Below are 13,593 nucleotides of genomic sequence, written 5' to 3' on the forward strand. Positions count from 1 at the left end.
CAGGTTGGCCTAGATCTCAAAGCCCTCCGGCTTCACCCTTATGCATGCTAGGATTACAGACTTGTGGCACCACCCCAGGGTTGGGTACCCGCTAAGCCACTGGCACCAGAGACCCAGCTAGGCGCTGTGGCACTTATGTATAACCCTTCGCACTTCCTTGTGCATGCGCCTTGCTAACATATTGAAAACCGAAATACAGATGAGTGTGTGTGCTGTCAGTGCTTCTGGCAGCTTTCCCGGAGATATTTTTGGACGTGGGCCTGTTTTTCCCACAAGCCACCGCGGCCTCAGCTATTTAGGCTTCAACTACATTTCCCAGAGGGCAACGGGAGATCTCGTTCTGTGGTTCTCCTTTCTTTGCGTGGTTTTTGAGCTTTTCGGGGTGAGTTGAACTTCTTCTGTAATACTATAAAGTAAAGGTGCTCGCCCACTGGGCTCTGAGATACCAGATTAAACTGGAGCCAGATCTGAATGGCCCGGGGCTGGAAAAAAGCCCTTCAAAGAATGCAAGCCCGCAGTATGGGCGGCTGTTTGTAAACCGGAATCCAAGGCCGGTGTATTCGTGAACAGCGGACTGTAGTTTGTGTGTGTGTGTGTGTTTGTCAGATGGGAGACGTAGAAGACCTCGTGACGGAGAGAGAGAGCGGGGCAGGCAGGCAAGTGCAGAGAAAGTTGCGATCGAGGGCTGGGTTATGCCTGCTCGCCTCTGCGCTTTTGTGACTGGCAGGTGAGTGGCTGCGCTCGCGTCATGGGGCGGTGAGGTACGTGTCCGTTACGTGTGCGTCAGTTGCTGTGGCTCTGTGTGTCGCTGTGAGATTCCTCGATGCTTCCTTTGCCCTCTCTACTACTCGGGTCTGACAGAAGTGTCTGCAAGAACAAAGTCTGATGCTAAAGCCTAAATGAGTTTTCCAGCAGTCAGGAATTGCCTTGCTGTTGGGTTGGGAATGCCTGAGACTTTCTCTGGCAAGTATGAGGGCCAGCTAGCTGCACGTCTCAGAACCTGTTTCCCAGAGCTGTGACGCCAGGAATCTGTGTGAACCTACATAGAGCCCAGCCTCTCGCCTGCTTTTGTCTGTGGACCTGCAGGAAGTTGTAACTAAGTCGTTCTGCCCAAGAACATGTCATCATGACTCGAGACACCTCTCCCTCTTTGGTTCTGCTATTTCCCCCAAAAAGGATCCTGACTTAAAGAATTATTTAGCATTTTAAAAATCAATGTTTAGGGCCAGAGATATAGCTCAGGGCGCCCACCTGTGCTGAGTTCAATTCCCTGTACACTGCCCGCCCATCAAGTTCCCCCCCATCAATGTTTAAGCTGGTTGGGTTTTTTTTTTTATTATTAAATTTTATTTATTTATGCAAGTGTGTGTGTGTGTGTGTGTGTGTGTGTGTGGACAGCTCAGCCCACCAGGGGGCGGCGCTGGCTGGCATCTGGTGCTGGGGGATCGAACCGCTGTCCCTGATGCTTTGCTAAGCTTGTAAGTAGGTGCTTTAGACCACTGAGCCATCTCACCAGCCCCTGGTTGGGTTTTGTTCTTGTTCGTTGGGTTGTTTTGTTTTGTTTTGCGGAACCAGGGATTGAACTCAGGCCCTTGCACTTGCCAGGGAAGCGTTTATTCCACTGAGCCATCTCCCCTGTCTCCTAATTACACATTTTCTTCCATTGAGGTTTGAACCCAGCATTTTTACACTGAGCTACATCCCCAACTCCTTTTATTTTTTTATTTTGAGAAAGGATCTTGCTAAATATCCTTGTTGCCAAGGTTAGGCTCCGTCTTGCAATCCACCTGATTCAGCCTCACAGATGCTGAAATTACATATATGCACAGCCATGACCAACTGGCTTTTTTCAAGAGATTTAGACCTAGGTGTCTAGAGTTAAGGACAATTTTTCTATTTATGATTACTTGAAAAATTTGTGTTCAACATTATAGAAATTAAGTGATTAATGTATATAGTTAAATATTATGCAGCTAATAGTTATGTTTATGTAGTCAGACATAAAGATATGTAGTATATTAAGAGATATTCTTATTAGTCATTAATAAAATTTTAAATTATATATAAGTCTCAGTTAGGTTTTGTGAGAATTGTATCTTTTTTATTTTAAAGAAAGAGACAAAAAACAATAAAAAGATAAAGAATTTCAAAATGGGATGATAGGAAATTAACAATGGTTATTATATTATATATTGTTATCTTCAAAGTAGTTGCTGAGATTGTCAGGTACAGGCATGCACTTTTTTTTTTAAGCTAGAACAGTTTATTTATTTATTTTTATTTTTATTTTTTGCTGTACCAGGGGTTGAACTCAGGACCTTGTACTTGCCAGGCAAGCGCTTATTCTACCAAGCTATCTCCCCAGTCCTAGGTATAGGCATGCAAAATTGATCAGACAATGTAAGCACTAACTGTTCCTTTCACTGAACTAATAGAAATTAGTAGTACAATTATTTTAGCTATCTTGTATATATGTACATATATACATATATATATATATATGTATATATATCTTGTTCCTCCTTCTTTTCTCTTTTTCCACTTCCCAGGTAATCATTCCTTCGAGCAGCTTTTCCCCCCTTTTCACAGTATCTACTGTTCCTTTGGGATCTTTTTTTTTGGCGGAACCGGAGATTGAACTCAGGCCCTTGCGCTTGCCAGGGAAGCTCTTATTCCACTGAGCCATCTCCCTGGCCCCTCCTTTTGGATCTTATTACTCTTTCAATTTCTTTCTTTCTTTTTTTTTTTTTGCAGAACCGGGGATTAAACTCAGGCCCTTACACTTGCCAGAGAAGTGCTTATTTTACTGAGCCATCTCCCGGCCCCATATTCTTTCAATTTGTTATGCTAGGGAGACAATATGATTACACATGAGACTCTGATTTATTTCACCTATGAGTGTTCTCTTTAGTTGCATCCATTTACCTATAAAAGCTTCAAGTTTATCTTTATACCACATCTTTTTTACCCATTCCACAGTTGATAGGCATTTAGCTTATTTCCAGGATTTAGCCATGACAAATTGCACTGCTGAAAACATGTGTGCACATATTTTTTATGGAGAAATACCCAGAAGGGGAATAGCTAGGTTGAATGGGTCCGCTAATCCTAGTTTTTTAAGGAGTCTCCATACTGATTTCCACAGTGGTTTTACCAATCTACACTCCCACCAACAGTGGAGAAGGTTCCTTTTTCTGCACAGCCTCACCAGCATTTGCTATTGGTTGATTTCTTGATGATAGTCATTCTTTCTAGGGTGAGATGCAATCTCAGTGTTGTTTTAATTTGCATTTCTCAAATGACCAATGCTATTGAACAGTTTTCATGTACTTATTTACCATTTCTATTTCTTTTCTTTTTTCTTTTTGTGGAACCGGGTATTGAAATCAGATCCTTGCGTTTGCCAGTCAAGCGCTTTTCCTACTGAGCCATCTCCCCAGCCCCTTGTATTTCTTTATCTGAGAAGTTTGTATTCATCTCAAATGCCCACTTTTTTCATTGAGTCTTTGAATTTTGGGCCCATACTCTCAAAACTGTTATACTGATTTAATGTAATCCCAATCAAAATATGATTAATATGCCACACAGATCTAGAAAAAAAATCCTAAAATTTATTTGGAACCAGGAAAGACCTAGAAAATTTATTTGGAACCAGAAAAGACCTAGAATAAAAAGGCAATCTTGGCCAACAAAGACAAAGCAGGAGGCATCAACAGAACAGATTAGAAGAGGCAGATGCAACTACAAACATACTCAGCCACCTTACCTTTGACAAAGGGGCTAAACATGTTCATTGGAAGAAAGATAGCCTCTTGAATAAATGGTACTGGAAAAACCGGTTTTCTACATGATGAAAACTAAAACTAGACCCATGTCTATCACCATGCACTAAAGTATAAATGGATTACAGATCTAAATATTAAAATAGAAATGCTAAATCTACTGGAAGAGAAAGTAGATAGTAACATCAAAGACATGGAGGAGAGAGTTCCAAACAAAAAACAAACTGCACAGGAAATACTTCACAGAATCAACAACTGAGATTGCATCTTAATTAAAATTTTTTGCATATCAAAAGAAATCACCAACAGAGTGAAAAGAAAATCTATGAACTGGGGAAAATTTTAGCCACTGTCCCTCACACAAAGGACTTCTATCTCCAAAATCTAATAATTCTTCTAACATATGAAGAATATTAAAACATCAGGCCCCTAAAATTTATGAGAACTTTTGAAAGGATTGAATCTAAATATTTTAGTCATTTAGAGGAACGAGCATAATGTGTCTGTATTTTATTGCAATTTATTTTGTTTCCCCTTTTCAATTTTCCTGCAGTGGTTCAATCTGGAAATTGAAAGTTTTGAACATTGCTACAGCTATTAGCTTAAGTCCTCGGCATCGTGGCACTTTTGGAAGTGAACTGTAATTGGGTGTTTGAGCACAGATGTCTGCATCGAGAAGGGGAGTAATATACTTAGATGATTCCTAAAGAAGTAATTATTTCTGAGCAAGTGTTGTTTGTGGTCTGGCAGCCTGCAGTTTTCAGGAACATCACTGTGTGCTCTGTGAGAGGCAGTGTGGTACGGCATTGAGGATAATGGGCTCTGGATTTGCTTTGTGTCTCAGCTCTTTCATTTATATACTGCTAACTAAAGGTTGTCCATGACATGGTAGGTATTATTTGAATCACATTATTTTTCCAATTTAGAGCTAGAGTTCACAATTTTCTTCATGAATATCCTTCCTCATAATTTTAGTGTTTATCTTAAGAAATATTTTGGATATAAACTCAATTATGTCGTCCAAGCTGGCCTCAATCTCATGGCAATACTCCTGCCTCAGCCCCCGAAGTGCTGGGATTACAGGCATGTGCCACTCACATAGATTCTTATTTCTGATGTTATCTCTTAGGTTTTGTGAGCAAGTACACAGCTGATGTGAAAATGTTAATGTTTATTCTAACCCCACAGTACATGTTAAAAATGTCAATACTTTACTGATATTTTACTTTCCAATTAACTACACCTGACAAAACACCAAGACCAGTGAGATGGTCAAGTATTGCCTATAAAAGGCCAGGAAATCAGGGACCTGACCACCAAGAATGGGCATGGTGGCGCACTCCTGTAATCCCAGCATTGGGGAGGCTGAGACAGGAGGATCACTAGGAATCTGAGCTGCATAGTGATACCCTGACCAAATAAGTAAATAAATAATTAAAATAATTTAAAAATAATAATAAAAGTAAAAAAGGCCAGGAAAGCAGAACATATGTGTTATTAGTGTAAGTGATACTGTATATTGAATGTGCTGTTTTCATGTATGAAGACTGCCTTAGTATGATAATTGAAGTAAAGATTATATTTTTGTAAATTAGTGTTGGTGTTTTCATTGTAGTTCACATAGAAATTTATTTCTGTTGTTTTTTCTTAGACTTTGTGTACCAAAACCAGTTGATGTTGAAATTTCTGATGCTTTTTATAAATATCTAAAAAGTAATAATTTTTGTGATTTTTTTCCTGTTAAGCACTTACTGTTTAAAATAATAAAATTCACACAATTAAAATTAATAGTTTATCAATAGAAATGTTCTAAAGGGGCCGGGGAGATGGCTTAGTGGAATAAGCGCTTCCCTGGCAAGTGCAAGGGCCTGAGTTCAATTCCCCAGTTCCGCAAAAAAAAAAAAGAAAAGAAAAGAAATGTTCTAAAGAATAAACATAAGTTTGACTCACTCATGTTTGTGGGCCTTTATGACAAAAAAAAAGTCTTTTTTGGGGGGTGGTACTGGGGTTCAAACTCAGGACGTTCTGTTTGCTTGGCAGGTGCTTATGCCACTGAGCTATCTCCCTGGCCCCATAGTCTTAAATATTTTATATGGATTATTTTACTTTGTCAGAATTCTCATATGGCAGGCAATATTTTCCAGTTCACCAATGAAATTTTAAGATAGCTGGTATGTCAAATATCAGAGTTTAAATCTGAAAGTCATGCCTACAAAGGTTGACAGCAGTCTGTTTTAGTTACCTCAAGAGGCCACCTCTCAAATATTGCTGATTTTTAAAACCTACCTGTCTTAGGACCAGCCAGATATCTCAGCTAATTAAAGCACCTGCAAGCAGGCGCAGGGGCCAGGGTTTGATCCCTGGACTTGCCTTGGGCCTGCCATGCCAGCCCCGCCCCCAGGACACACTGAGACAGCAATTGAGACTAGGCGTGGTGGCATGCACCTGCAATCCCAGCTCTTGGGAGGCTGTAAACAGGCGGATCACTACAAGTCCAATCTAGTAGTGATACCCTGAACACCCTCTAGACCCTTCCCTAAAAATACAAAATAAATCAATAAAACCTACCTGTCTTGTTCACTCATTCATAATTGTCTTCATTATTTGTTGCTATTGACAAGTAAAAGGCTGGTATATACAGAACTACAACATAATTCTTTCAACCCGTATCCTAGTGTTAGACATGTTTCCAAGTCTTTTAATTTTTTTTTTTCTTTTTGACACAGTCTCATTATGTAATTCAGGCTGGCCTTGAACCCACTATGTAGACTAAGCTGGCTTTGAACTCATAGCCATCTTCCTGCATCAACCGTACACTGGGATTACCTATTGGCAAAAGCCAGCACACCTGCGGACAAATCAGACATTATATATATATATATATATATTCCTGTGAAATTTGCAGTTGGAGTGATACAGTAACTAGTACTTAATTGCTACTTTTAAATGCTAACTCAAGAAGCATAAACTATGACTAGGAGTAAATGTAAGTCAGCATATAATAAAAGCCACTAAAGAGATTCAAGTGATATGACTTGGAAACTCATGGGAAGTCATGGTATTAGCTATATTCTAGACATCTCTGTAAGATTTGAACAAATATAGCTGAGCCAGTGGAATTTGTGTGAAGGTAAGTGGAGTTCACTCCATAAGCTCATGGTCTCTATTTTTTTTTTTAAGTGAGATTAATGGATTAAGTAGGCTTAGCAGTTGGCTGGAAGCTATTATAGCAAAGTGATGAAATAAACCTGCCTTTAAACACATTTGTGTGTACCCATGTATGTGTGTGTACATATACACATGTATATTTTCAAATTAATTTATGACCAGAGTTATAATTATGAAATATATTTAAAACAAAACATTAGGCTCACAACTAAAAAACAATAATGATAACAAGATTCTATAAAATGGCAAGATAAATTGCCAGACCTCTTGAATGTATTGATGTTGCATGACCTATCTCACTGTAAATGATTTAATCAGATTGTATTTTATTTTTATTTTTTTGGCGGAACCGGGGATTGAACTCAGTCCCTTGTGCTTGCCAGGGAAACACTTATTCTACTGAGCCTTCTCCCCAGCCCCTTGTTTTCTATTTTTAATCGTTCTTTTTTTTTTTTTTTTTTTTTTTGGTGGATCCCGGGATTGAACTCAGGACCTTATGTTTGCCAGGCAAAGATAGCACTGAGCTATCTCCCCGGCCCTAATCTTACTTTTCTGATGGCAGTATATCTTCCCTTTCTCATAGCAGTATATGTTTCCCTACTTGCATTTAATGATTACTTTGTGTTCCGTTACACGTTTGTTCCTAACACAGAACCAAGCTTGTGTAGTTTCTTCTATGTTGTATTACCTCCCATTTATTAACCAACTTGAGCTGATATGGTGCCATGAAAGAAGTACTAGGTTGAATTATGAGGCCTCTTTCAGCCTTAGAGGGCGAGTGTGAGGACAGGTGGATATACTCATGGAGAGGCTGAGGGCCCACTCTTAGGTGTAGACCTGGCTTCACATACTCTGCATCTACCTTCGTGTACCTGGGTTTCTTGGGTTTAGAGGGCAGGTCAGATCCATCTTCTGTTCTCCCCTGAATTATATGCCCAACCGTAGGGGACTAAATTTGGAAGGAGAAATGGAAAAGCAGAAAGATTTTATTGAGTTAGGTCATAGTAGAAACATTAAAACTTTTTTTCTTCTATCTATTCTAGATTCTGAGGAGTTCAAAGTTTTTCCAGTATTGAACCATTGAGGACTGATCAGAGCTTACATTTCTAAAACCATGATCTGTGTAAGTTGATTACTTTTTCTGTTTCTTTGTAGCATTAGGATTTTAAGGACTGGGGAGATAGCTCGGTGGTCTAAGCGCCTGCCTGGCAAGTGCAAGGACTTGGGTTTGATCCTGAGTACCCCCACCAACAGGGTGTGGTGGCACATGCCTGTAATCCCAACACCAGGGAGGCTGAGACAGGAGGATCACTACAATTCTGAAATGTGTAGCAAGACCCTGTATCAAATAAATAAATAAATAGATAAATAAATAAATAATTTTTTTAAAAAAGATTTTAGGTAAAGGTGTTTTTTGTTTCTTTCTTTCTTTCTTTCTTTTTTTTTTTTAAATTTTATTTGTGTGTGTGCGCGCGCGCACGCGTGCTCGGCCAGCTCAGCCCACCAGGGGGCGGGGCTGGCTGGCATGTGGTGCTGGGGATTGAACCACGGTCCCTGTGCTTTGCTAAGCTTGTTCTAAGTAGGTGCTTTAGACCATTGAGCCATCTCATCATGTTTCTTTTTAAATTAACCTGAAACTTCCTACTTAAGAAGGCCTCATTCAGTTTTGTGCTGTCCAGTTTTTCCTAATGCAGTGAATAGTAACAGCAAATAACTTGGCTTCCTGAGATGTCCACAATAAAATGGACTGTTACACAGCCGGTATAAAATTTATTTGTAGGGGCCGGGGAGATGGTCAGTAGAAAAACCACTTGACTGGTAAACACAAGGATCTGAGTTCAATCCCCGGGTCCGCAAAAAAAATAAAAAAAATTTATTTGTATAAATCAAATTGCTTGTGATACACTCTGCATAAATGCTGAGCCCAAAGCTTGTGAAAATGCTGAGATTTTAAAAAATTTTTGTCAAAACATCATTTTTTTATTATTAACATCTCTTTTTTAATATGGAGATTTTTATATTAAGTTTGGGAAGGTGCCATCTTTTTAAAAAAGCTATTAAAGAGAAAATACTGTAGTTTAGACATTAACATTTAGTGGAAATTTATACAGTAAACCATTAACAAACTGATTTTTTTTCTAATGGTTTATTGAATACAGAAACCTGAATTTTATTTTATTTATTCATCAGCAAACCTAAACTTTTTTTTTTTTTTTTTTTTTTTTTGAGACAGTCTCACTATGTAGCCGAGGCTGGCCTTGAACTCACAGAGATCCTTCTGCCTCAGCCTCCTGAGTACTGGGATTACAGGTGTGTGCCACCACACCTGGCTAAACCTAAATATTGTGGCAATCCTTGATATACAGAAAAGTTTAAATGTCACAGTATATGTGTTTGTAGTTTCAGGAATTGGTGACTTTTGGGGACGTGGCCATAGACTTTTCTCAGCAGGAGTGGGAATACCTGGATTCTAGACAGAGGGACTTGTATAGGGATGTGATGCTGGAGAATTACAGGAACCTTGTCTCTCTGGGTAAGTGTGTTTACTATGAGTAATTTAAAATGTGATGTGGGATATATTACCTTTCAACACCAGGAAATCCAAGGCTGTATTTAAAGATATACACTGAATTTCTTTTGTTTGCAGTAGATAATTTTAGGCCTGTCAGTTGACACGCTCTACTTTTCAGCACCATTATCTTCCTTATCATTTAGTGATATTCACTTCTAACTCTTATAAGTGCGGGCCTTATTTAATATCCAAGGGGCCAGATGCCAGATTAAAATTTCATGTTTAATGAATAACCATCATGCAGGATAGCTGATTTCCCACTACGTTATTCTTTTCTTTCTCTTCTCTTCTCTTCTCTTCTCTTCTCTTCTCTTCTCTTCTCTTCTCTTCTCTCTCTTTCTTTTTTCCTTCCTTCCTTCCTTCCTTCCTTTTTTTGTGGTACTGGGGATCAAACTCAGGATGTTGCACTTGCCAGGCAGGCACTTAGGCCGCTGAGCTATATCCCCAACCCCCCCCCCCACTGTGTTATTCAAAAAAATTCCCAGAGATGCACTGTGTTACCCTTTCTTGCAAGGACAAAGTTAGCTGTATATTCCTGATTTGCTCTGAGTATGAAAAGAGCCTTTGACTTAAACTGCAGTGGGTGGGGTGAACAGTATTCACTTAAAATGAAAGAATCTACATTTTATTTACTGTGGTGAGTTTGTATGACTTCTGGTTAAAAGTTTCAATTCATGAACTTTGCATTTAATATGGAACAAAAAACTTACAAGTCAATCAGGATAGCTTTTGGGGGCAGAGAGCTCAGGATTAAACCCAAGAACTCAGGCAAGGCCTCTATTCCTGCCTTGTTTTAGCTTTTACTTTAGGTAAAAGCTTTGTTCGGGGGTTTTTTGTTTGTTTTGTTTTGTTTTGTGGAACCAGGGATTGAACTCAGGCCCTTGTGTTTGCCAGGCAAATGCTTATTAAGACCTTGAAACAAGGTCTTAATAAGTTTCTCAGGCTGATCTCAAACTTGCAATCCTCCTGCCTCAGCCTCCCAGTAGCTGGTATCATACCTGATCACACCATTACACCTGACAGAATGCTTCTTGTTATGTTCTTTTGGAAATAATATTTAATATCAACTAATACTAAGTCTTCATCAGAAGCGTTTAGCCATCAGTGTATTGCACATTTAACTAAAACTAAAACTCTTCCTGTAATCAAATAACTGTACTGTAGTATTGGTTACCAGTACCGTGGAATAGAGAGCTGAAGTGAGATGACTAAAGCTCTAAGATTGGTAAATTTAAGAGGAAAATTTTGTCCCAAAGCCTTCTGGCTCCTGAGACTTTTATACTGTTAAACTTTTTCTTCAAAGATAGATCCTGGCTAAGGGTGGTAGCATAGGCTTATCGTCCCAGCTACTAAGTAAGCTGAAAATCACTCGAGCCTAGAAGTCTGGGTTCCACATGGGCAATAGTGTGAAAATTTATCTCAAAAAACAAACAAACAAAAACTTTTAAAATAAAGTATCACCCTACTTGTCTTATCTTTTGAATTATTTTGTTCTCTGTAAACATGGGATAGGAGGTACTGGAGCTATATGACCTGAGGAGAACTCTGACCACTGAGTTACATCCTCAGCTCCTCTAAATTTTGTTTTCCTTTGGAAGCTGAGTTGGTGGCACACAACTATAAGTTAACCATCCGGGAGACTGAGAGGAGGATTGCCCCAAGACCCTGTCTCAAACAGGCCTCATTGAAATTTAAAAATTTTGAGATATAGTATTATTAAGATTCCCAACTGAGACTTGAATTTTGATATTCCTACCTCCCTCTTTTGAATAGCAGGGAATAGAGGCCTGTGTAATTACTGCTGGTTCTGTCTTTCATCTGAAGTCTTTATCAGGAACATTTAACCATCAGCTTATTCCAAATTTAACTAAAATTCAAAGGTTTGTGTAACTTTATTTTTGTGTTTATGATGTTTCTTGTGAACAGGACAGTCCATTTCTAAGCCTGATGTGATTGATTTGTTGGAGCAAGGAAAAGAGCCGTGGATGATTCTGAGGGAAGAAACACGAAGACCCTACACAGGTAAGGAAAACAGAGGGCATAGTCAGAGCTGTGAACAGCCTATTCCATAAGGGAGCGGAGACACTTACTTGTATTATTGTTTATCAAGCCCCACTCCAAGGTACCAAGACCTGTAGAACATAGGCCTGTGACCTCAGGAGAAAATAAAAAATCTCAGCATGAGCTATGGAAGGAGCTTCAACTTTACCCTATTTACCAATCACCCTACTTCTCATATTTCAAACCCATTTTAAGTGATGGGGCTTTATTTTTTCTTTTGCACTGTTTCAACTGTGGTGTTTTTTTGTTTTTTTGTTTTTTTTTTTGGTTTTTTGGGGTTTTTTTGAACCAGGGATTGAACTCAGGCTCTTGCACTTGCCAGGCAAGCGCTTATTCTACTGAGCCATCTCCCCAGCCCACAACTATGTTTTGGGTTCAGTGGCTGGCTTTTCACTGCTCCTTTTACATACACATAAACCCACAGACTTGGTATAGAGGTAGTAAATTAAACTTATCAGATCCTGGCTTGTATGGAGTTTACATTATACTGGAGTGAGTAGGTATGAAAACAAATAGGTAAAAAACATTAGTGGGATGCACTAGGGTGGAATGTAAGCAAAGTCTAGGCGATTTTATTTATTCATTCACTTATTTTGTAAGACTGGAGATTGAATCCATGTCTTTACTCTGAGCTACATCCCTAGGCCTTTTTAAAGTTCTTTATTTTGAGACAGGGTCTCAGCCTCAGGCTTCCAGAGTAATGGACTTACAGGTCCGGACAATTTTCAATATGAAGGCTAGGGGTGATTTTTCTGGAGTGGTAATATTTGAGAAGGGACATGAGGTTAGGGGATAGGCCTTATGTTTGTGTGGGGAAGAATATTCAGGGCTGAATAAAGACTTTGGAGAAAGAGTGCTGGGGCAATCACTAGAAAGAATGTGCAGGGGGGCTGGAGAGATGGCTCAGTGGTCTAAGGCACCTACTTAGAACAAGCTTAGCAAAGCATCAGGGACCGCGGTTCAATCCCCCAGCACCACATGCCAGCCAGCCCCGCCCCCTGGTGGGCTGAGCTGGCCGCACACACCTCTCTCTCTCTCTCTCTCTCTCTCTCTCTCTCTCTCTCTCTCTCTCAAATAAATAAAAAAAAAAAAAAAAAAAAAAAAGAAAGAATGTGCAGAGTAGAGAAAGGGAACAGGGAAAATTATGTGAGTTTAAAGAGCACCAAATAAACCATAGTGGAAACCCTGAGAAGAGACTGATTTTACAAAAATGAATTTAGAGCTCACTGTTATGAAGTAGTCCCGTAATCTCAGCACTCTGGGAGGATGATGCCAGAGGATTGCAAGTTCCAACCCAGTTTGAGCAATTTAGGGAGACTCTGTCTCAAAATAAAAGTATAAAATGGGATACAGTTATACTCAATGCATTCTGGAGGCCTTAGGTTCAATCCCCAGTTCCTTCCACCACCACCTCCCCCCAAAAAAAGAAAAAGAATTTAGAGCTGGTGAGTGATGTAACTCAATAGTAGAATGACTGCCTGTCAAGTTCTTGGGTTCAATTCCCTGTACCATAGAAAGAAAAAAAAAAAAGAATTTTTGCTGTTAGGAATCAGATCACGTGAATTGTTAATGAATTGAAATTATTAGTAATAAGAATGGAAAATGCTTTAATCAGTGATATAATTTGTTTTTAATATATTTTAAGGAATAATAGAGAACATGAGATTAAATAAACATATCACTATACCCACTTCAAGAGTTAAAATATTTAACTATTTGAATAAAATTTGAGCGTTATAATAATGGTATGCCAGGGGCTGGTGAGATGGCTCAGTGGTCTAAAGCACCTACTTAGAACAAACTAAGCTAAGCAAAGCACAGGGACCGCGGTTCAATCCCCCAGCACCACATGCCAGCCAGCTGTGCCCCCTGGTGGGCTGAGCTGGCCACACACACACACACACACACACACACACGGCTTTTATTTTTATTTTTTTCTCTCTTTTGGAAACAGAGTCTCACTATGCAATTCAGGCTGGTCTTGAGCTCTTTTTGTAGCCCAGGATGGTC

The 13,593-nt window shown here is 39.3% G+C and overlaps 1 protein-coding gene across 1 annotated transcript in view; it reads left to right on the plus strand.

Annotated features, from left to right (window-relative positions):
- The first annotated feature begins 327 nt into the window (after nt 1–327).
- LOC101569889 (zinc finger protein 420) overlaps nt 328–13,593 on the plus strand; it is an 84,303-nt gene continuing 71,037 nt past the window's right edge. Inside the window, exons 1-4 of the mRNA XM_023721572.1 lie at nt 328–382; nt 7,994–8,073; nt 9,351–9,483; nt 11,449–11,544. Of these exons, the coding sequence (XP_023577340.1) occupies nt 8,065–8,073; nt 9,351–9,483; nt 11,449–11,544 (238 nt within the window). The 5' untranslated portion in view covers nt 328–382; nt 7,994–8,064. The remainder of the gene's footprint in view (nt 383–7,993; nt 8,074–9,350; nt 9,484–11,448; nt 11,545–13,593) is intronic.

Source organism: Octodon degus, unplaced genomic scaffold (genome assembly GCF_000260255.1).
Source record: "Octodon degus isolate 3935 unplaced genomic scaffold, OctDeg1.0 scaffold00083, whole genome shotgun sequence".
NCBI lineage: Eukaryota > Metazoa > Chordata > Mammalia > Rodentia > Octodontidae > Octodon > Octodon degus.